This window comes from Euphorbia lathyris, chromosome 3, assembly GCF_963576675.1.
Source record: "Euphorbia lathyris chromosome 3, ddEupLath1.1, whole genome shotgun sequence".
NCBI lineage: Eukaryota > Viridiplantae > Streptophyta > Magnoliopsida > Malpighiales > Euphorbiaceae > Euphorbia > Euphorbia lathyris.
Window position 1 is genome coordinate 106,338,658 of NC_088912.1, and position 24,372 is coordinate 106,363,029.

Genomic DNA, 24,372 nt, shown 5'->3' on the forward strand with positions numbered 1-24,372 from the left:
AGGTTTGCTCGTGCAAAGACGACTACTTGTAGTGTAACCGACCCGTGAAGTACTTAGACTACGTGGTTCCTAGTCAAGGCGTGTCTGATGCTTGGGACCAGAAATTAGGGCCCGTAAGTTCCGTGGCTTGTCAATTCCTACGGTTTCCGGTTTGTCACTTCCGGTAAGGCAACACCTATATGAATCCCTAATGATAGCCCGAATGGCATCAGAAATCGTGTTCTCCTACACAATAGTCAATTATGAATGTCAAAACAAGTAACAAACATCAACACATATATAGAAAAGAAGATTATGAATCATAAATTATAAATATGGAAAGTGTAAATATGAATTACAAACAAGCCTAGTACATAGGATGAGATCACGCTAATTAGCAAGTGTAAAAGGAAGAATCCACCCTCGGAACTAGCTAACCGGAGTCAAAAGCCATCTCTAAGGTCTTGAATGGTGGAGCTCTCGAGCTTGGTGAGCGGATATGGAGCGGAACTTTAGTGAAATGCCGGTAACAACGGACAAGCTCTCGAGATGGAAGAGTTTAGTTACACAAAGCCTAAAACAAACCTAAACTACAATAATTAAAACAAGTATAGTTTTTCGCTCTCTAGTTGTGTGTTGGAATGGGGTTCAAGAGCTTCCTATTTATAAACATCAAGCAAAGGGCAAAGTTGTAACTTCACAAGGAACAAGTATGGAGCAACATTATTTGGTGCAGAAATCCCATGACACGCCCCGCGTAAGGTTGTCTACGCCCCGCGTAAATACCCATTCCGTCAGAAATCTCCTGCATGTGGACCAATTCCATGTCTAATTGTCTCAAACACGCCCTGCGTAGCTGGAGTACGTCCCGCGTGTTTGAGTCTCTGAAGTTTTATTGCTTGAATTGGAGCTTTTACGCTGTGCGTAGTTGAAACACGCCCCGCGTAAATGAATCTCTGAGCTTTTATCATTGAAGAACTGCCTGATACACCTCGCGTATATGGTGGTACGCCTCGCGTGCCAAGAGTTGACTCAAGGAGACAATGCAGTCTGACTTTCAGAATTAGGCCAATCATTTCTGACATGTGTCATACGCCTCGCGTAGGGTGGCATACGCCCCGCGTATGCTGAGTCAATTCCACATGGCGTCTGTGGATAAGGCAATTATTGCTGACACCATGTTTCACGCCCCGCGTAAGGGGTGATACGCCCTGTGTTTTTAGGTGGATTTTCGCTCCTTGCTCGTACCTGAAATACAAATCTTGCGAGCCGAGTTAGCTTGACGTTTTTATTTCAAAAACACGGAAAATTAACTGAAAGTACGAAATTTATTTTCATTTCTTTATTTTATTAAAATTCTTTATTTTTGTGGTTAAACTTATTTATTTAATCCAAAATCAACCCGTAAATCATGCTAAAAGATAGGGGTAAAATACCCCTATCAAACCTCCTCGGACTTTAAAGTTTTACTTGCCCTCAAGTAAAAGAAATCGAAAGACAAGGGATTGAGAAAATTAAGAAACAAACCGAGGTTGGTTTTGCCAAGTGCGTGATTTCAAAGTTACGGTTTTATGCAAAGGTTTCGGTAGGTACCTACGCAAACAATTGAGTACAAAACTTATTTGAAACCTCCATGATCAAGATTAATAGGCAATATTAACGGGGGTTGATTATCTTTTGAGAACCCGATAGTACCTCACCAAGGGATTTCGCTCTTTCGCTCAATCAGGTGGGTCGGTGTTTTAGCACTCTTCTTTGCACTTACTCGAGATCATGTTGAATTTGCATTTGCATCCGGGTTTTTCCTCCTAAAATATGATTAGGCAATATTAAAAATGAACCCGGAGGGGGGTTGTAATTTGGGTGGCTTTTTAGTGGTTAGTTTAAAGAGACTCAAGTTCCAAAATACCGACTTATGATCGCACCGTATTTTGCTTCGGCCTTAGCGAATTTTACAAGATATACTTCAAAATTGCTCGGGTGGAGCTTGAGACTGCCTTTTTACTTTTATTGTGTCCTTTGTTTTGATAGAGGCACAAAAACAATATTTTGAAAGCTTATGGTGCTCATTTGCTAAGGTCGTGACTTATTTCTGGTAATTCGGGTGCAAATTGATTTTGTCGGTATTTGAACAAGAGGAAAAAGGGTTAAATGTTAAAAGGGTATTAACAAAAAAGTTGGTTAATAGGCTCGAAGGGGTTTCTGATGGGCGAAATGTGTATCGTGCAAAACTAAAGGCAAGTGCACCTTATCATGATCAAGTAATATAAAGTAAGTAGAGTATCATTCCCACAAGGATTGTGTTTATAGCTATTGATTTTTATGAATTTCTATTATCTAAGCAATAAATTTTGGATTTGATGATTACTAAACTAAAAACAAAAATAACTGCACTCAATTAATTAAAGAAAATAAAAACAATATTTGTAACTCTTATGATAAAGGTGCTAGAGCAAGGCTTCACCTAACCTAATGTATATAATCCACACAACAATCCTATCCAAGTTCTTAAGTTTTAATCTAGAGATGGTGATTATCTCCTAAAGTAATTAACCTAGCTTTGGGCCAGTCAAGATTAATCCTATTTCACATACAATTACCTTAGCTTTGGTCCAGTCAAAAATAAAGATATAATGAAAGCATTAAGTTCTCTGAAATAACCCCAAAGTTAAGTCGTGAAACTAAACCCTGAAAAACCGCACCGCATAGACACAGGTCTAAACTATGTAATTCCATTAATTATCTTAGTTTCGGTTAACCAAAATAATTAATTGTAATTTAGCTAAATATTGATCAGATATCTAACTAGGAAATTAAGCTCCATAGTTTAATTCTCTATTTAATAAATTATGAACTTGAAATTGGATTGCAAGTAAATCATCTACTTCGATTAGGATCCGCCATAGCTCTAGCTATGGAGGAGTTAGTTCATGGTAGATGGAAAGAAAACAAGAAATTTTATAGAAAACAAACTAGAAAACATAATTAAAGAAAAGAAAAGAAAAGATGAACAGAGAATAAACTTTGAAATAAAACTAGAATCAGTTACAAAGGTAGAAAACAAATGAACGAAAAGAAAACTACAAAAAGTCTAAAAGAGAGAGCTAAAAAGAGGTGGTGAGGCATGTTCCATGTCTGTTCCAGGTCTGCTTTCATTCTTCCCAATGTAGGTATTTATACTTGCAAATGCCTTCATGCATTCCTTGTAACTTCCTAATTTAATGCCATTAAAGAGAAGATTAATGGAGGATTGAATTCTTTGCTCTAACTTCCTAACTTTGATGTAATTAAAAATAAGATTAATGGAGAGTTGAATTCTTCTTTGTAACTTTTTAACTTTCATAGAATTAAAGAGAGCATTAAGTAGTGTAACTCCTTCTTGAGCATTCAAAAGACTCTTCAAAATAGTCATAACATTCCTTAGATGGTTATTGAGGAATTTATGACAATAAAGACTTATTTAAAGAGTCATGGATACTTCATTCTTGAACTGCTACGAGGTCGCAACTGGAGGGAGTTCTGGTCGGGCAACTTTCACTAGTACAGGAATAACCTACGGCCACGCCTTATTAGCTACGGTTATTTAAAAAACCGTGGCTACAGGTAATTAGAGTCAGTTATTTAAAAAACCAACTCAAATAAATATGTTATTGGGGTCGGTTTTTTAAAAAACCGACTTTAAATGTGATTTTTAAAATTGATTGACGGTTTGGCCGGTCATTGGCTTCGGTTCTTATTGAACCGTGGCCGATGACCCAATTATTAGCCTCGGTTTACGTTAAACCGAAGCTAATTAGTCAGTAATTGGCTTCGGTTCACCTAGTTATTTTTTTATTTAGGTTTAATATTTCTTTTAGTATTTGGTATAGTTTTCTATTTCTTGCTTATATATTCTATTTCTATTCAATATAATATATTAAATAAAATAGAAAAATATAAAATATATTATTTTTATTCTAATAACTATAGAAAATAAAAATTAACAATATAAAAATTAAGATAAATAGAGAAAAAAAAAGAATAAAATAATTCTTTAACATATTAAATTAATCGGTTGAACCAAGGCCAATTATATAATTGGCGCCAATAATTGAATGAATTACGTCGGTTCAATTGAAAACGGACGCCAATTCCTTATTAGACCGACTCTAAAGACCAACTAAGCACAGACATATCGTGCTCTCTGTTTCGTTCTTTTCCTTTTCTTTCTCTTCTCCTTTGCTCAACCTAGCGCCGTTCTTTTTTTCCTTCTCTAGCCGTTCTTTTCCTTTAAGCTTTCTGCTGTTTCGTTCGTGTTTGCGGCAGAAGCATCAGGAAAGAGGTTAGTGAATGAGTTTGAATTGTTAGCTTCATTATTATATGGATTTCGTATTCTATCTCCTGGATTTCTTTATGATTTTGTTTGTTTGTGTCTTTTATTATGTGTTTATATGAGTTTATCAGTATTCAATCTTCTGGGTTCCATGTGTGTTGGTGTTGATTCTTTTGGATTTTGTTGGTTTTCGGTCTTCAGGGTTCTGTCAGTGTTCATGTTCGTTCTTCTTTCTAAGACCGATCGAAGACTTTCATGTGCGTGTTAGGCGAATTGATAATTGCATACTTTTTTTAATTTCTTGTTAGGCGAATTGATAATTGCATACTTTTTAATTGCGAATTGATGTGCGTGTTATGGTAAACTACCTCTGCTTGAAATTGCTTATAACCTTGTGCTGATGATGGAGATAGCATCTTCATAGCTACTTCAGTATCATCTAAGTATCCTTGGTAAACTGTCCCGAATCCGCCCTTTCCGAGAACCCTCTTGAAGTTGTTAGTCATACTCAACTTGTGAATATGTAAAGTGTCGTCTAATGACTCGTATTCGTTATTAGATTTCAGGTCTTCTTCTTCTGTGCCTGTTGATAGCATTTGCAATTAGTCTGCACCATAAGTATAAGAGCTATATTAAAGCTTAAAGAATAAGATGGAAGGAGAGGTCTGCGATTAGAAATGGGATTTGGACCACTAGGAACTTCCTGTGCACTTGCATTCAAGAAAGACCTTCTATATCTATATCCAAATCCAAACCTTTTTTTGATATGTTGTTTGTTTTGGAGAGCAGCAAGTAATCTTCTTCCCTGAAACTGCATCTACGTGCCTTCATCATTGCAACATCTACTTGTACTTTCAAGACTAATAACAATAAACAACAATAAGAAACAAGTGATAATTACATAGCTACTAGCCATGCATAATATATGCTTGGAGGTTTAGTTTTATATGAAAAGAGAAGAAGATGCTTCCTTTCCTTCAAGGCTTTATTAGAATGGGAACGAACACCAATAAGCATTCAAATGCGAGAGAGAGAGAGAGAGAGAGCCTATATAATAAAGATTGAAAAAGAAACAAAGAAATTTGGTTATGGAATGCTTTACGAATATCTGTTAAGGTAAGGTGGTAGATATTTGTGGATGTACTGTTGTTATGGCGGTCAAAAGTATATCTTTCATTTTTTTTTCTCAACCTCAATGCTTAACTTTAGACTATCTAAATTCAATTATTAGCATACTAACTTATAGTTTCCAGTTCATTATCTCTAACCAGCTTTTAGATTCGATTTCCACTCAATCAAATTATTAGTATTGAAATAATACAATTTTAACTAGACATCAATTGAATCTTTAGAGCATTTTAGAAAAACTGATTTGTTGTTTTTTAAGTTAAATTGTATGGAGATTAGAAACTAACTTTAAAATGGTAAAATTAATTAAATTTTACCTCTAGTGTTTAGCTCTCAACAAACAATTTGAATCAAAAGTCTGCACCATAAGTAGCTTTTCTGGCTATGTGTTGAAATTTCGTTTTAAGAATGAGAATCATCAAGATTTCGACCTATTGATTTAAGAGGTTTTGATGTTATATCAAAGAACCATTTAAACAGAAATCTTAAATTAAAACTTATATAATCTCTAACACTAACCACCCAACAAGATTTGAAATGTACATTTTCTTTTAACTAGAAAAAACGCATATTCCATTAATTAGACTTGAATTTGTACTTGGTTAAAAGTTAGGTTAAAGTGACAGTGTTTTATATGTGAAGGCTAAATCGGCTGTTCCGTAATCATATAGCTAAATGTATATCTTATCTTAGTTTATGGACTTCAGTATGTATATATTAGAAATTCCTCTTAATAATATAGCTCAATCAACTTTTTTCCATTGTTAATATGGAATTCAGTTTATTCACACTTCTATCATGATCTTTTAGAGCCTCTTCTTGTTCCGTGCTACCACATTCACACCATGAAACGTATGGTTAGAAGAATAGACAATCATGCATCTGATAATTAGTAAATGTATTTGAATGGGGTCCTTTTTAAGGGTTTTTTTTTCATATAGAGAAGAGAAGGCACAACAGTAGCTGCTGAAAAAGCTTAATAAATTTTGAATTCCTCAATATGTATATTGAATTGGGAGAAAGTGAAGTTATATGTAGTCATTTAAGAATACTATTAGAAGAAACATTAATGGTTGATGACACAGAGAATGCATTAGTGTGAACCTAAATATGGAAATTTAAAGAAAGAATTATTGTGGTGAGTATAGTTGTAAGAAATGAAAGGGTGCCTATAGATGTAGAATAAATAGGGGAGGGGGGGTCGGTCATATAGAATGCCCAATAAGTGGGGTATAATAAGAAAAGAAAAGAAATGAAATGGTGCCTGGGTATAGGTTGTTGTTGGTCATTTTCATCGTTTCATGCTTCCTGTTCTGAAAGAGTGTCTCACTCTCATTTTCTCCTTTCAATTCCCATGTGTCAGTCTCTTTCTGTCTCTCTTTTTGTCAAAACACTTCCTACTCTCATCTTAATTTCCTACCCATCTCTCCTAAATTACCACCTAAATACACTCTTGACCAACCTAAAACCTGTCACACCAATTTCTAAGGAGAATTGCCTCCACTTTCACCCATGATCATTCCACTGTTAGAGATATTTACTTCAAGATAACTAGTCAAATATTAGATGCTAATTACCTTGATTATAGTTAGGATTTGATTTGTATTTGAATTTCAATTGCCCTCTAGGATTATCTTCCTACTGTATAGATACCTATACTTATATCAAACTCTAATTAGGGGAAATACATTTTCATTATTATTCAAACTCTTCTAACTCTTATTCTAACCTAATATGTTTGCTTCTAACTCTATATCTATCTATATTATTACTTATCATTCAGATTTGGGTATTTTGTGCTATTAATCTTTGCTTTTTCTATGTGATTCTTTGTTTCATAAGCACCTAGTTGGGGTTTTCATTTTCAATGGATGATGTTATTCCATGTATTTATTTAGGCTTAATGCTCCTCCAACCCTCTTAACTTGTCCAAATTGGTCATTTTACCCCTCCAACTAATCGAATGTCCTATTTACCTCTTAACTCTATAAAAATGATATTTCTCACCTCCTTGACTTATCCAAATTGGTCATTTTACCACTCTCCAACTCATCGAATATCCTATTTACCCACCTTAACTCTATAAAAGTGGTATTTCCCACCCCTTGTGATCCTATTTACCCCATAACTTCATAAAAGTTGTATTTCTTACCCCTTTATCATGCAAAATTAATAGGACTTATTCGATGAGTTTGAAAATATATATTTTTAATATAAACTTTTTATTTTGTTTTAATTTGATCATTATATCGATCTTTCATGTGTTTATTATAATAATATTGTATTACAATAATTAGATAATCAAAATTTAACTAGCAAAAAGTTGAAGAGAAAAAGGATAAATAAAAGATGCAAACAACAAGAACATTAATATAAACAAGTTAAAGACATTATATTGTAGGGCTAAGGTACCAAAATAAGCCTATGGTTTTTGGGGAAGTATCAATTTAGGTTCCATGTACAAAAAGCACAAATATAGGTTTAACGTTTAAAAAATTTATCAATTTAGGCTTCGATAACGAATTGTGAGGGGGTGAGAAATACCACTTTTATGAAGTTAAGGGGGTAAATACGACATTCTATGAGTTGGAGGGGTAAATGGACAAGTTGAGGGGGCGAAAAATAGCACTTTTATGGAGTTAAGGGGGTAAATAGGACATTCGGTGAGTTGCATGGGTAAAATGACCAATCTAGCGAAGTTAAGGGGGCTGGGGAAGCATTAGGCCATTTATTTATGTATGATGAAGCTTGATGCATGGATATTACATACATATATCTGTTCTTTTTGCATCAATCTTCCAACTTCTAGTATTTACATTTTGGTGTAAAAAAATAAAAGTTGGCTTTTATCATTCCATCTTTCCACTTTCCTAAATATAGATCCTCCTGCATGCCTCTTCATATTTAGATCCTTTTGTTGCCATCGATTAATCGAAGCCTTAGCTTTTTATATTTATTATTTTACATCTAACACAAGACCTTCTTTAATTAATTCAACTGTATGAACACATGCATCAACAGTTATATATAAACCTTTCCATCATCTTACACATTTGAAAAAGAAAAAGGATAGCATTAATTCAAAGAAAAACCGATTATTAGGTAATTAATTTCAAAACAAATCTTGTATTGTATTTACATGAGATAATTAATTAATTGATATCCTGCACATTTGTTTTGTGTTTTTAGTAGTTAATTAGTATGGATCGAAGTTGGATGTATGGTAATCGAGCTTCCGCTGAGTTCCTACGAGGGTTGGGTGAGTTTAGTGTAGCTGCCATTGAATTCCAATCAAAAAGTGGTTCAATTTGTTGTCCTTGTTGTGACTGCAATAACATGAGGTGTCCAGGCGACATATATGTAGTCCAAGATCACTTAATTTGTCGGGGGTTTAAAAAAAACTATACAAGTTGGACATGGCATGGTGAGATGTTTGATAATGCAGAGAGCTCAACTAAGTCAGTCAATCATCAGGTCGGTGATGCTGATGTTGAAAACGACAGTGAAGTGGAGGTGGATAGGATTAACGATATGATGCATGATGTAGAGGAAGATTTTACAGAGCGTCCTGGTATGTATGATAGAATTTTGAGTTCCTCTGAGACACCATTATATCCTGGTTGTACAACGTTCACGATACTTTCAGCTGTCCTTAAATTATTCAACTTGAAGGCGAGCCACAGTTGGACTGATAAGAGTTTTACTGAACTGTTGCAAATTTTGAAAAAAATGCTTCCCGATGGAAATGAACTACCAATCTCGACTTATGAGGCAAAGAAACTCATGTGCCCTCTGGGTATGGAGTATGAGAAGATACATGCATGTAGGAATGATTGCGTGTTGTATCGAAATGACTATGCAGATATGCAATCATGTCCAAGGTGCGGAGTGTCTCGTTACAAGAGAAAGGACAATGATCTTTGTTTAAGGAAGAAAGGAGTTCCGGCTAAGGTGCTATGGTATCTTCCAATTATACTGAGATTTAAACGCCTTTTCTTGGATGAAAATAATGCAAAACTATTACGGTGGCATGATGAAGGGAGGAAGAAAGATGGGTTAATGAGGCATCCAGCTGATTCTCCGCAGTGGCGAACCATTGATCGGAAGTTCGAGGATTTTGGTCAAGAAGTTCGAAATCTTAGACTCGGTCTTTGTACTGATGGGATGAATCCTTTTGGAACACTTAGTACCCAATACAGCACCTGGCCTGTCCTATTAACCATATACAATTTGCCTCCTTGGTTATGTATGAAACGCAGATACATTATGTTATCCCTTCTCATCTCTGGGCCCAAACAACCTGGAAATGACATAGATGTCTACCTAGCTCCACTCATTGATGACCTAAAGTTGTTGTGGGATGAAGGTGTGTCGGTGTTTGATTCATATAGTAGAACGAATTTCACCTTGCATGCCATGATTTTTTGTACAATAAATGACTTTCCAGCTTATGGAAATCTGTCAGGGTACACTGTAAAAGGAAAAATGGCATGTCCGATTTGTGAGGATGATATGGAAGTAGTGCGTCTACACCATTGTGGGAAGCATGTGTACATGAATCATCGTAGGTTTCTCCCTCTAAACCATCCTTTTCGTAGAAAGAAGAAAGCTTTTAATGGAACAATAGAGAAGAAAAAAGCTCGTTTGCCCTTATGTGGAAGTGAGGTGTATGATCGGGTTAAAGGCATTGAAACTGTTTTTGGTAAGCCTAATAAAAGCAATACAATGGGCGGTTACAAGAAGATGTCAATATTTTGGAAACTTCCATATTGGGAACATTTGGAAGTCAGACATTGCTTAGACGTGATGCATATTGAGAAAAATTTTTGTGATGCCATTGTTGGGACACATTTGAACATGCCAGGGAAAACGAAGGATGGGGTAAATGCAAGAAGAGACATGGCTGCAATGGGTCGATCCGAGTTGGCACCGCAAGAGAGAGGGAAACGGTACTATCTTCCACTAGCTTGCTACACATTGTCTAAGGCAGAAAAAACTAGCTTTTGTGAGTCGTTGCATGGATTGAAAGTACCCGGTGGGTACTGTTCAAATTTTCGTAGAATTGTTTCATTAACCGACTTAAAATTAGTTGGAATGAAATCTCACGATTGTCATGTGCTGATGCAACAATTCTTACCGGTTGCAATTCGAGGAATATTGCCACCACAAGTTAGGTATACTATTACAAGATTGTGTCTCTTTTTCCACACTATTTGTAGTAAGGTGATTGATCCAACAAGATTAGATGACTTGCAAGCTGATATTATTCAGACAATGTGTGGATTTGAAATGTATTTCCCACCATCATTCTTTGACGTGATGCCTCATTTGGTTGTTCATATTGTTCGTGAAATTAAATTATGTGGACCAGTGTGTCTGAGATATATGTATCCTTTTGAACGAGAAATGGGTACCTTAAAAGGCAGAGTGATGAATCTAGCCCGACCTGAAGCTATTATTGTCCAACGAACGGTAGCTGAGGAAGTTGCATCATGGTGTGCTCAGTATTTAGCAGACACAAAGGAAATTGGTGTGCCAAAATCTCGTCATTATGATAGGCTTCATGGTAAGGGTACTGTTGGTCGCAAAAGTATAACACTTAGTGCTGAACTGTTGGGAAATGCAGAGCTTTATGTGTTGCAAACTCTTTCTGAAGTTCATCCTTACCTCGACGAGCATATATCATTTCTTAGAAGTACAAATCCTAGTAAAGGCGATACTGAGTTGATGAAGTTGCATAATAAATCTTTCGTACGATGGTTCAAGAGTCGGGTGATGTCTGAAGTAACTAGCAATAGTGACGTATCTTCCATATTGAGATGGTTAGCATATGGATGTAAAATTATTGTATCCTCTTATGAAGGGTACGACATCAACGGGTATTCTTTTTACACTAAACGACAAGATGACAAATCGGTTATGCAGAACAGTGGAGTTACAGTTGTAGGTTTGTCATCAGAATATGCTAGTGCGAGGGATAAAACATTGATTGAAAAGAGAAGGTCATACTATGGATTCATTGACTCAATATTTGAGCTAGATTATGTAGAATTCAAGATTGCCTTATTACAATGTAAGTGGGTTGATAGTAGTCGCGGTATCAAGAAGGATGAACATGAGTTCTTAACCTTAGTAAACTTCAATCGATTGGGGCATCATGAAGATCCATTCATATTAGCATCATAATCAAAACAAGTGTTTTACATGGTTGACCCCATTGATCCTCAATTATCCATTGTGCTTGAATGAAAGAGACGCATACTTGGCATTGATGATGTAGTTGATGAAGAAGAATACGATGAACAATTTGATGAGACTCCGTGTTCACCATTCGATATCCCTACAATTGATGTTGTTCATGAGGTCGACACAAATTTTACTCGACAAGATCATGACGAAGGCTTTTATGTTACAATATGAAAAAAAACTAAATATGGTAAAATTGTTGATTATTCCTAACCTTTGTGTTATTTTTGTGTTGTTATTATAATATCAAATAATTTTGTTGTTATTATAATTTGAACTAATTGTATTGCTTTCTCATTGCAAGCATTATGAGTGATGATGGGACCACTCGGGGCTCACCAAAACGAAAGAAGACACGAGGCCCATCAATGGGGCTAAAGCACAAGCCGAATGTTGTTAGAGAGCTTGAATGGGACGAATTTAACCATCCTCTTGGTAAATTTGTTAAGAACTACTCATCTCATATTGGAGTCATTTGTCGGGGAAAAGTCTCTGTTCGGTATAAAAAGTGGACTGAAGTGCCCCAAGGTTTGAAGAACATGTTATGGGAAGATATTCAGGTAAATATTGTATTCTATTATTATTATTGAAATATCAAATTCCCATTAATTAACCACATAGAAATATTTCATCAAAAAAAATTTAGCTAGCTATATGTGAAATATTTTCAACAAATCATAGGATATATTCGATCTTGCATACAACAATAAATAAATAAGACATGCAAAATCTTCCAGAGAATCTCCGGTTTCCTATATATGCTAAATTTAATCAATCTTAGTAAGCTAACAAAATAGCTCAAACTCTAATTTAGTGATAGATTAATTAATTAATTAAGTTATACATAACCTAAAAGCAATGCATCACTTATTATTATAATCTTCCTTTCAATAATGTAGAGGGAGTTCTGCATTCCAAACGATGATAGGAAGAAAGTGGTAGTGATACGTGCATGTAATGAGGCTTGGAGAAGGTGGAAATATAATTTGAAGAGAAAGTTTATCCACAATAAAGACGATATCAATAAAACAATGCCATATCAAGATGGTCGAATGTCTAAAGAGGACTTTGACTCGTATGCCAAGTATGTCAATACAGATGAATTCAAGGTATTATTTTTGTTAAGTTTTTTATTATTAGTTTTAATATTTTATTCTTGTTATTAGTGTACTAACCATTTTATTTTCCTATATATATTGTAGGCCATTAGTGATAAAGCTAAAGTAAGCAAGTCTTACGATGAACATCCTCATTATATGGGGCGGGCGTCATATGCTCAAAACGAAGTTCGATGGCGCAATAAAGGGTTATATTCCTTATTAAGCGGTGAGGAATCAAGCAACCGTTTGGCTAGTGGTTTATTGCTTAGGGGGAAAATTGGATTCTTGCAAGAAGCAAAATAGATAAAGACGGTAATTTGATTGTGCCAAATGAGAAGACTAGACAAGTAAAAGAAAAATATGTAAGTGCTTTAAATTCTGCAATATGATATGTTAAATAGTACATTATTAGTTAACATGTTACTAACATTAATATTAAATGGATGTGTAGGATGTTTGGGAGCAAAAGAAGAAAGATGGGGAATTCGTGCCTAATAGATCTGATGATATGTTAAGTCGTTCCACAGAAAGGCATGAGCACAGTGGTCGTGTAATTGCGAAGTTGGATCAGCAAAAGCAAATGCAGTCGGATTTTATGAGGGAACAATTTAAAAAAATGCTTGAAGAAATGGGAATGCAGATACCAAGTCAAGCGGATGCCCCTGATTGTTTTAGGCCGGGTGATGGCGCTTCCCCCGCCCCAGTGGATTCTTTGCAAGTTGATAGGGCTTCACCTGCATTAGACAAAAGTAGTTGTCATTCTGGTGGTATTGATCCTTTTGTCGACATACAGGTAAATTTAATTTGTATCCCTTTCACATATCTCAATTATAGAATTTTAATCTACAGTTGCCTCAATTATAGCAATTTAACTTGTGTTATTTTAATAGCAGAAAAATGCATTAGTAATCCATGTTGCTTATTCCCTTTTGAAATTCCTTGGTTGATTTTGAGTTGTACTAGTTAGTATATAGTTCAAAGCAATTTGCTGAAATGATTTATAAGAAAGAGACAAATGAATGAGAATTAGATAGAGGCAGCATACAGACAAGTCCAACGAAATATAGTTGATGAAACTAGAAATTGTTCTCTCTTCCTAATTGCACCATTTCATACCAATTTCACCAATACCAATTTCCATTTTTTACCTTTTTTTTACTATAATTAAACTCCACTACTATGATTTCAATTGACGATATTCTTGTTTACATTGTATTAACACAACCAGAAACGAACCAGAACATTATAAACTGACACAATTTACCCAACTATGATTTAATTAATTACATTAATTAAGGATCAGTAAAAGAGAAAGAGGGAATGTATTGTATATAAATTATTAATTAAATTGGTGCATTTTTAGATGTACACATACAACTTCATTCAAATATATATCGTCTTCATGATACATGTAACTTATTTATTTTTTAATGTAACTTATTATTAATATACTATAGGTACCTAAACCATGTCAAGTATTATTGTTGGTTGAGGGTGTGCCAGTTGTTGTTGCTCATGGGGTTGTTCACCCAAAAATGAAAGTCAATCACGGCATGCCAATCAATCCTGAAAATGTGGTTGTCAACATTGACAATTATGAAAATGGTTATGGAGATTTACCTGTGCCAGTGCCATCAGACCATATTCAAATTCTCGGTGAAGCTAGTGGATCTTTCACACAGTGGCCAAAGAATTTGATTCTGCTTTTAGAAGATAAGGTAATAACTAATTCACATTGTTAATTAAATTTTGATAGTTTAATCCTTTTATATGGTTGTGGATGTTTACTAATATCTATTAATTAATCGGTTATTATATATAGGCAAGCTATTCGAAGGGGGATACAAGTAAAAAAAAACATGATCAAAGTGGAAATGAGTCGGCAATACAACCAAAAAAGTTAGATCTTAATGAGGTTGCATTACCAAAGTTGACTAAGAAATGCAAATATATGCGGAGAATGTTGGATGAAAATCCCACACATGACATGTTTGAGATGCTTGATGACCATGTTTTTGGGAGTAAAGAAGAGATTCAGATTTTTATTGGAAGAGAAGATGTGGATTAGCTACTACATGGAGAGTGGCTCAGTACTTCAGTGTTGGAAGTGTTCATTACGTAAGATAACACTTCTAACTCTTATTATATATTATTACATAGTGGTTTGAGAACTATGCACAATCGTCTTCTTGACTCTGTTGGATTCATGTGCCCACATTTGATTTCGGCTACTGCGATAAATTCAAAGAAGGAAGTCGAGTGTAGGAAATACATGATAGACGCATTAATAAAATACAAAGGCAAACGTCTCATCCTTTTTCCATACCATGAAAGGTATATCTACAAACCTTCATCAACCTATTATACCTCCAATTTTATTATGTTTATATAGCATTTTCTTTTCTAAATAGGGTGTGCTGGGATCATAGAATCACTTAATTGTTTATTTTAAAATTATAATGTAAAAACGACATTGTATATGGTCAAAATTAGTTGCATATGCAGATTGAATAAAACCGCAATTGTTTCCACTATCTTGCTTTGCATTTTGTATGATTAATCTGAAAGGCTTCTACTTAAGAAGCAAGGGGTCTTATTATTATTCTTGTCCAGTAACTTTTGACATTTGATAGGAAATTAGAGATTGGACCAATTTTGTGCTATGCTCGTTTTCTAGCAGCCACGTTGGATATTTTTGGGCAGTTGCAGATTGTTACTTTAGTTTAATAAAGGGCATGTCGTGAATGAATGTGTACCGTATTGTGATTGCGAAATTAGTTATTTATGGACAAACCACTTTCATCAATACTCCAACATGAATTAATGCTCCCTTTGCCTTTAATGTAGCGGTCATTGGATTCTTCTTGTGCTATGTACGGAGAATAATGAGGTCTGCATTTTTGATCCAAAAAGGACTTCGCTGAAGTTTGTAGGCAGTCCAATAAAGGAACACATGAATAGCGCTTTCTTGGGATATCAACAGATGGAATCTAAAAGGAAGGCTAAAACACCGTTGAAATGGAATGTTGCAAAGGTACGTACCTATTAAAGTTTGTTTAGTTTGTGGTTTGTTGAGTCGAATTATGTGGTTTTGTAATTGTATATGTTGTTTTGTAAATATACATGCAGTGTCCTCAACAAAAGGGATCTACAGAGTGTGGATACTTTGTAATGCGATACATGTTGGATATAATTTTGCAACACCGTGATTCTCAAGAGTTACAAAATGTAAGTTTTGTTGTATATATTTTAATTTGTATCCTTATTTATGTATATCACTTTTGGATAATGTATTTTATCTTTTCTACTTAATAAGGTTTTTGGAAGAACTTCACCGTATACCGAGGACGAGCTTAATGAGGTTTTGGATATTTGGGCATCACGGTTTATGTCATTTTTATGTTGGGTCATGAATTAGGTATGTTGTAATGTAATACTGTTCTTAATCCATTATTATTGCGAAGTTTGTGTTTATATTATTATTGTTTTAATGTAATATTTCTTATGGTAGCTACTAGCTTTAGAAGAAAATGATAGAGATGAGACTTCAGATCTCGGGTTTTCTGTTTGTGAAATATTGGGAAACAGGTTATATTTTCTTTTCCTCCAAAGTTCTGCATAAATAAACCATAGAGAGAGTGAGTTCAGTGTTTGATAGCATTAGAGTTTTCCTTTTAGTCGGATGGAGCTGGTAGATACATAACAAAAAAAAGAAATTTACATTGCTCAGTATCAATAAGTGAATGAACATAAACATGTCTAGATACATCACTTTGTCCAATATTAATTGCTGTTATCCCTCTTAATTTGGCTGCCTCTTCACAATTTATCACATGGCTATGTCACCTCCATGGTTGCTGAAATATGATGGTTATGGTGTAATTTTCTTCAAAGGATTCTCTAGTATCGACTCTTTTTTTTCAGTTATATAGATCGTCTGAGAATTGACTGGGGGCAAGTAGTATTAGAATTTAGGGTCTGCTGAAGATTATTTGCACGTAATTGAAGCATTAAGGTATATGTATTAACTTTTCCGTAGAAGTTATTGTGTCACATGAATTTATTTTTGTATTAAATAATTGCATCTCTATGTTTAGCTTGAAATGCACGATGCTCTATAGTCTTTGTCGTTTTTCTTTTGTTTATCAATTAGCATTTGAAATGCTGATTATACTTCAATTTTTGTTTTGGATCAGGTTGTGGAGAAAACTGAAAAGCGTGTTAGGATCAAGAGAATGTATTCACTATTCAGATTCCAAAACTAAAGTTCGATTTATGGACAGGGAAATACTGCTCATGCGGGAAAATATATAAAGTTGAGTTAGATTAGTGACTTATCAAAAGAAACAAAGAAATAAAGCCATTTTGACATTAACATGTCTAGAGTAGTATGATAGAGAACTAGTATATCTCAGTTTTTTTTTTGTGTTTACATTAATATGCAGTTGGTAACTTATATTTGTGTACATTTTTATTCATTTTGCATTTAATTTCAGTCAGGATCAATTTTTGTTACGGTAAATGATTGAGCATAACAAATCTTGTTTACCGTTAATTACGGTAATACAAAAAAATAGAGCAGGTTTAATTTGAATATGCTGATTTTAAATTGTTAAAAACAATAACATTAGCCACGGTTACAAAACAACCGACTCTAGTGATTAGAGCATTGGAGTCGGTTGTTTCCACAACCAACTCTAATGATTAGAGCATTGGAGTCGGTTGTTTCCACAACCGACTCTAATACTTTTATCATTAGCCACGGTTCTTTTACAACCGACTCTAATGATCAGGGCATTGGAGTCGGTTGTTATGAAAGACCGTGGCTAAAGACCCCCCTTTTGCCACGGTTTTTTGTAACAACCATGACCAAAACATAAAAAATTAGAGTCGGTTACATGTAAAAACCGACCCTAATGCCCTTTTGGTCACGGTCGAACAACCGTGGTTAAAGATTCCAAGCATTTGCCACGCCTCTTATGGCCACGGTCGTGAAACCGTGGCTAATGAGGGTAAACGACCGTGGCCATAGGCCTTTTCTGTACTAGTGTTTATTTACTTCAGTAATGATTCCATAATTGCATTTTTGCCAAACATAAAACAATTATAAAATATTAAAAACTATCTTAAAATGTATGATTACTATAATTAAAATATATTAAAAACTATATGAAAACGCAAGATAACAACTTCCTCACACTTTGAACCTTGCTTGTCCTCAAGCAAGCCTTAGACTCAAAACAAACTCTAGAATATTCACTATAAATAATTCACACAATAACACGATTTACTTCACTTGGCATTCATAGATCTCAATTTCACAAGTTTGGATGAAAAACAAAAGGTTTGGACGCTAAAAGATTTTAATCGTTTCTCCGCAAACCAACACAAGCAGACGTATCTTCAATCATATCACAAAATCAAAAGGCAAACTATTTTGGCACCTCACTAGTGGTCACTCATTTCACTCAAGTGTTTAGGTGTAAACTTTGTCTCTCAAGCTCTATACTAGCTTTGACTATGGTGAATTTGCATTGTCATCCAATCATTACCATTGTGCTTATCTAGTTAGAAACAAGATCCCAAGGTCTTTTACGGGTTGTAATATTGGTTTAGGGACAGGTTTGGATAAGGAAAATATGTGGGAAGTGAATAAACAACTAGTTGTGCAAAATAGATACAACAAGACTCGAAACTCTCCAAAGATTAGCCGATAAAGATAACATGTGCTACTGATGAGAAAATAACTTTTTTTTCTTTTCTTACCAACTTCTATCTCCAAGACTTAAACCAGTCTCACAATGATGAGTATTCATCCATTTATCTTTATTCTTAACTTATGATTACATATTAGAGTTCCTTGCTTCAAATGCATTTTCTAAGATTGATCGTACATGAATCTCTCGAACTAAATGACTCAACCAATGCTTTCTCCCTTTGTTTTAATTTTTTTTTTTTTTTAAAAAAGTTTTTCTTTTCTTGAGCTTTTTTTTATGTTTTTATTTTTTTTTCTTTGCAAAAGCACATAAAGTAGCAATGATAATTCTCAGCTTCCTATTTTCCACAAATCTTGAGCTCCCTAAAACATTTCTATTTGTGCATAATAATTGTAAATTCACGGGTGAGAAAAGGGTATTTAAGACGTTAGGGGTTTGTAATGTGGTGAAACAAAGAAAGTGGTATACGTAGGCTTCAACGGGGCTTAACTAAACACGATGTAAAAGGGTTTTGGGTTTAAACAAGAAAAAATAAGTTTTAACATTAACAAAGGGCTACACTTAATTGCCTTGATCACGCCAAGTTCCAACTGGATGCACGAGGTTTCGACTAGAATTTGATGCAAATTCTACAGACAATAGCAAGTATGAGCACACTCAAGAAAAAATAAACCGAGCAATGTGTAATAAAATGCTCAAATTGTTGGTCTCAAAATCTCACATATGTTCGTGTTAATATTTGTACCAAAAAGTTCAACCAAATGACAAGTTCAATGCTTATTTTCAGTCCACAAAATGTAGTCTCCGGAACTCCCATTTTAATCTAAAGTTCCTCAGTTTCGTAATTCTATAAAAAAAATGTAATTTCAAAATTTATGACTGTCATGGTGAAGTTTCATCCTATTAAGGGTCAATTGTTTACGAGTTTTATTCCTAAGTCCATCTCAAATTTTTGAAAAAGCGAAGACAATGATTTTAACATGTAAGGAAGCATGCAACTAAATGAAATTATCCTTAAAAAAAACACAAACATAAACAATAAATAATAAAAACTTAAACTAAGATAGATAAAATCCTTTTTACCCTTCCTCACACTTTAGAGAATGCATTTACTCCCAAAAATGCGATAAAAGGTAAAGTGGAACAATAAAAAGAGTTAAAGAAAAACTCCCTTAAACCGAATGTGGTAGAGGAGATGGGATAGTTCAATTCTACTGTTGCGCAAATTTGTTTGTTTGTTTTTTTTTTGGTTTACCTGCAAAATAAATAAACAAAAATAAATAAATAAATAAAACTTACTTAAAGAAATATTGTAAATAAAAGAGAAAAAAAAACTCGGGTTGCCTCCCGGAAGCGCTAAGATTATAGTCGTTTAGCTTGACTACAAACCTCCCTTTTATGTAAATGAATGGAGCATTATGAGGAATCCAAATTCTTTAATAAATATTCTATGAATGCAAATTGGATTATTTTCTTTAAAATAAATCAATAAAATCCATGACATAAATTTGTAAAAGTTATAAAAGAGTTTAGATGTCTCCCTTTTTGACTCTTTTGGTAAGTCATATAATACATAAAATTCTTCAATCAGGGTTGTTTCAAACTCTTCAGTCATGGAAATCTGCACCACAAGTTCAGGTGTGGTGGTCTTATCTATTCGGGTGATGGTACTTTCAACTTCATTTGAAATTTCAAACTCTTTTTTCTCTATTGATTTATCTTCACAACTTATCACCAAACATATATCTGAACATTCCTCAAGGACTTCTTGATGTTGAGGTCCAATCAAGTTATATGCTTCACTTGAAAAATCGGAATATGGCTCTTCAGTTGACGTAATTGCAATCAGACCTTCTAAAGTTTTCATTATATTTCTCTGAGAAGCATCGATATTTTTCGTAAAAGTCTCCAATGAAGAGAATTTATTATTTATCTGCTCAATAATATCGATTATTTCTTTCCATTGTGGATCCTCCTCATGCTCAAAATTTGGTGATAAGGTTTGAGAATCTTGATGACACACATAACCATTCTCCCAATATGGGGAAAACGTGCTTGAAATTTCTTCTCTAGGCATCTCATATTGATCATCCATATAGCAAGAATTAGTATAAAGATTTGAATTTTGATATTGACAATCCAGTTCAAAATGTAAACCCCCACAATGTATACATGACGCATCACGAAGAGAGACATCTGGAAAGTTATCCTTCATAAACATCAAAAATTTATCCTCATTGGCTTGAGCTTGCATCTCTAAGTGGTTGTTGAATGTTGGACCATTCAACCACCATGGATAACCGTTTTGGTCCATCACCTTGCAAAATAAACATAAAAGAAAAAAAAAGTAAAAAGGAACAAAATATATAAAAAAACGCTTAAATTAATAGAACTTGAACTAAGTCAAAATTATAAATCAAACAATCCCCGGCAACGGCGCCAAAAACTTGATGGGCGAAATGTGCATCGTGCAAAACTAAAGGCAAGTGCACCTTATCATGATCAAGTAATATAAAGTAAGTAGAGTATCATTCCCACAAGAATTGTGTTTATAGCTATTGATTTTTATGAATTTCTATTATCTAAGCAATAAATTTTGGATTTGATAATTACTAAACTAAAAACAAAAATAACTGCACTCAATTAATTAAAGAAAATAAAAACAATATTTGTAACTCTTATGATAAAGGTGCTAGAGCAAGGCTTCACCTAACCTAATATATATAATCCACACAACAATCCTATCCAAGTTCTTAAGTTTTAATCTAGAGACGGTGATTATTTCCTAAAGTAATTAACCTAGCTTTGGGCCAGTGAAGATTAATCCTATTTCACATACAATTACCTTAGCTTTGGTCCAGTCAAGAATAAAAATATAATGAAAGCATTAAGTTCTCTGAAATAACCCCAAAGTTAAGTCGTGAAACTAAACCTTGAAAAACCGCACCGCATAGACACAGGTCTAAACTATGTAATTCCATTAATTATCTTAGTGTCGGTCAACCAAAATAATTAATTGTAATTTAGCTAAATATTGATCAGATATCTAACTAGGAAATTAAGCTCCATAGTCTAATTCTCTATTTAATAAATTATGAACTTGAAATTGGATTGCAAGTAAATCATCTACTTCGATTAGGATCCGCCATAGCTCTAGCTATGGAGGAGTTAGTTCATGGTAGATGGAAAGAAAATAAGAAATTTTATAGAAAACAAAATAGAAAACATAATTAAAGAAAAGAAAAGAAAAGATGAACAGAGAATAAACTTTCAAATAAAACTAGAATCAGTTACAAAGGTAGAAAAGAAATGAACGAAAAGAAAACTACAAAAAGTCTAAAAGAGAGAGCTAAAAAGAGGTTGTGAGGCCTGTTCCATGTCTGTTCCAGGTCTGCTTTCATTCTTCCCAATGTAGGTATTTATAGTTGCACATGCCTTCATGCATTCTTTGTAACTTCCAACTTTAATGCCATTAAAGAGAAGATTAATGGAGGATTGAATTCTTTGCTCTAACTTCCTAACTTTGATGTAATTAAAAAGAAGATTACCCTATCTGTTCCTCCTTCTTTTCTTTTGCCTTCTCTCCTAGAGGATAGGATTGGAGTCAGCCTTCCTAGACTGATCCCGGTGTAGGTTTTTTGTTGGTTTTGTTTTTTTCCTTTCCTTTCTTACCAAAAAAAAAGAAGATTAATGGAGAGTTGAATTCTTCTTTGTAACTTTTTAACTTTCATAGAATTAAAGAGAGCATTAAGTAGTGTAACTCCTTTTTGAGCATTCAAAAGACTCTTCAAATAGTCATAACATTCCTTAAATGGTTATTGAGGAATTTATGACAATAAAGACTTATTTAAAGAGTCATGGATACTTCATTCTTGAACTGCTACGAGGTCGCAACTGGAGGGAGTTCTGGTCGGGCAACTCTATTTACTTCAGTAATGATTCCATAATTGCATTTTTGCCTCAAATAATACCTAAAAACATATGGAAGAAGCATTATTTCTTAAAACACAAAACTAAACATAAAACAATTATAAAATATTAAAAACTATCTTAAAATGTATGATTACTATAATTAAAATATATTAAAAACTATATGAAAATGCAAGATAACAGTTTCCTAATGTTTAATGAAAACGAGAAAAAGAAATTAAGGAAAATTAACCTAAGTGGGTTTGGCTTATCATCTATTGCCTTTTTACCACAAATAAGTGTACTTAACCCGGTATTGGATGCAAATTCTATTAGTCGAGTGAAGTCAAAGCTCTCGAAAAATTGTGAAAGAATTAGAGTTCTCGTACGAACTCTTTTAGGCTCAAAAATACCTCACAAAGATTCGGGTTTAAATTGTGTACTATCAAGTCTTCGCTAAATTTTCAACTATCCCGTTTTTATTGCCTTTTTAAAGTTTATTATGGAGATAACATTTGTGTTAAGACTCAATATCTTAGTTTAGCACTAACCTAAGCTTTGCACAAATTTCCTAACTTCAAGACCAAGACTAAAATCTCTTAATTGAATCATTCCTTTATGTTCCGACGCTTTTATTTTTGACGACAAATAATGGAACTTTAGTCAATTACCGAAGGAGGGATAGCGTGTCAGGAAAATTTAAAAGAGTCAATAAATTAGTTTAACTTTTTATTAAATTTTTATTTTTGTTTTTGGTAGTGCAAACCATACTAAGAGTGCGGGGTTGCGGCCCTCCGTGTTATTTAAAATGACGCCTATTCCAAGGGCGTCGCAAAAAGAAGTCAAAACAAAAATAAAAATAAAGGTAAGGAAGGAAAAGAGGACCCTTAGTGGTCAGGGACCCTACGCGAGGCGTGCCCAGGGGGGCGCTCCGCGTAAGGTAGCATTTTTATTGCGTTTTGAGTCAGAGACTCAAATACGCGAGGCGCAGGAATAGGGCGCCCCACGTGTTTGAGTTTCTAAACTTTTTTAAGGCGGGTAATGCAGGGTACGCGGGGCGTACCATGGGGTACGCCCTGCGTGGTGGGCGCAGTTTTGACCGAATTTGGCTAGAGGCGCAGAAGAGCGGGGCGTGACAGTGAGCACGCCTCGCGTGAGGTGTCCGGGATTTGTTTTTCATTGATGTTATTGGAAAAATAAAAATAGTGCCTAAAAAGAACAAACGTGTTAGATACATATATACAAAGGGTTTGGAGTACGCAAACCGAGGCTATGTTTAGAGTCAGAGTAGCTCGACTTTCCTGGACGTGTGCATGCTCACGGTGTTTTGAGGAATGTTGTTTCTTCGTGTTGTGGAAGAGTGCCCCCGCAATAGATTTTTAGTCGGTGTCCGTTCACCCGGTGGGTTTCGTTGTCGGAACCTTGGATATCAACTGCTCCAAATGAGTGAGCATGGACAACAGTGTATGGCCCCGACCACCGACTTTTTAACTTTCCTGGGAATAGGCGGAGGCGAGAATTATATAGGAGGACTTGGTCCCCTTTTCTGAATTCCCTGATTTGCACGTGCTTGTCGTTCCATCTCTTCGTTCGTTCTTTGTAAAGCTTGGCATTCTCGTATGAACCGAGACGAAGTTCATCAAGGGTATTGAGTTGGAGGAGACGTTGGTCCCCAACGGCCTGCATATCAAAGTTTAAAAATTTTAGAGCCCAATAGGCCTTATGTTCCAATTCCACAGGTAAATGACATGATTTCTCGAAAACTAAGCGATAGGGAGACATCCCGATAGGCATTTTAAGCGTCGTGCGATAAGCCCAAAGAGCGTCATCGAGCTTTAGGCTCCAATCCTTTCTAGAGGAACTAACCGTTTTTTTCAAGATACGCTTTAGCTCGCGGTTAGAGACCTCGACTTGCCCGCTAGTTTACGGGTGATAGGATGTTGAGACTCGGTGGGCAACCCCATATTTTTGTAAGAGTTGG

General features: G+C 34.7%; 1 protein-coding gene across 2 annotated transcripts; it reads left to right on the forward strand.

The window, feature by feature from the left end:
* The first annotated feature begins 4,210 nt into the window (after nucleotides 1–4,210).
* On the forward strand, nucleotides 4,211–17,207 carry LOC136224109 (uncharacterized). 2 transcript variants are annotated; one of them, XM_066012362.1, is made up of 12 exons: nucleotides 4,211–4,300; nucleotides 11,970–12,225; nucleotides 12,565–12,774; nucleotides 12,868–13,127; nucleotides 13,217–13,558; nucleotides 14,223–14,483; nucleotides 14,588–14,883; nucleotides 15,017–15,099; nucleotides 15,613–15,799; nucleotides 15,895–15,993; nucleotides 16,082–16,183; nucleotides 16,962–17,207. In XM_066012362.1, the coding sequence occupies exons 5-7, from the start codon at nucleotides 13,274–13,276 to the stop codon at nucleotides 14,831–14,833; spliced, it is 792 nt and encodes a 263-aa protein (XP_065868434.1). In that variant the 5' UTR covers nucleotides 4,211–4,300; nucleotides 11,970–12,225; nucleotides 12,565–12,774; nucleotides 12,868–13,127; nucleotides 13,217–13,273; the 3' UTR covers nucleotides 14,834–14,883; nucleotides 15,017–15,099; nucleotides 15,613–15,799; nucleotides 15,895–15,993; nucleotides 16,082–16,183; nucleotides 16,962–17,207. The 2 variants fall into 2 exon arrangements, with proteins under 2 accessions (XP_065868434.1, XP_065868433.1); XM_066012361.1 differs by having other exon boundaries at nucleotides 14,588–15,099.
* The last annotated feature ends 7,165 nt before the right edge of the window (nucleotides 17,208–24,372 follow it).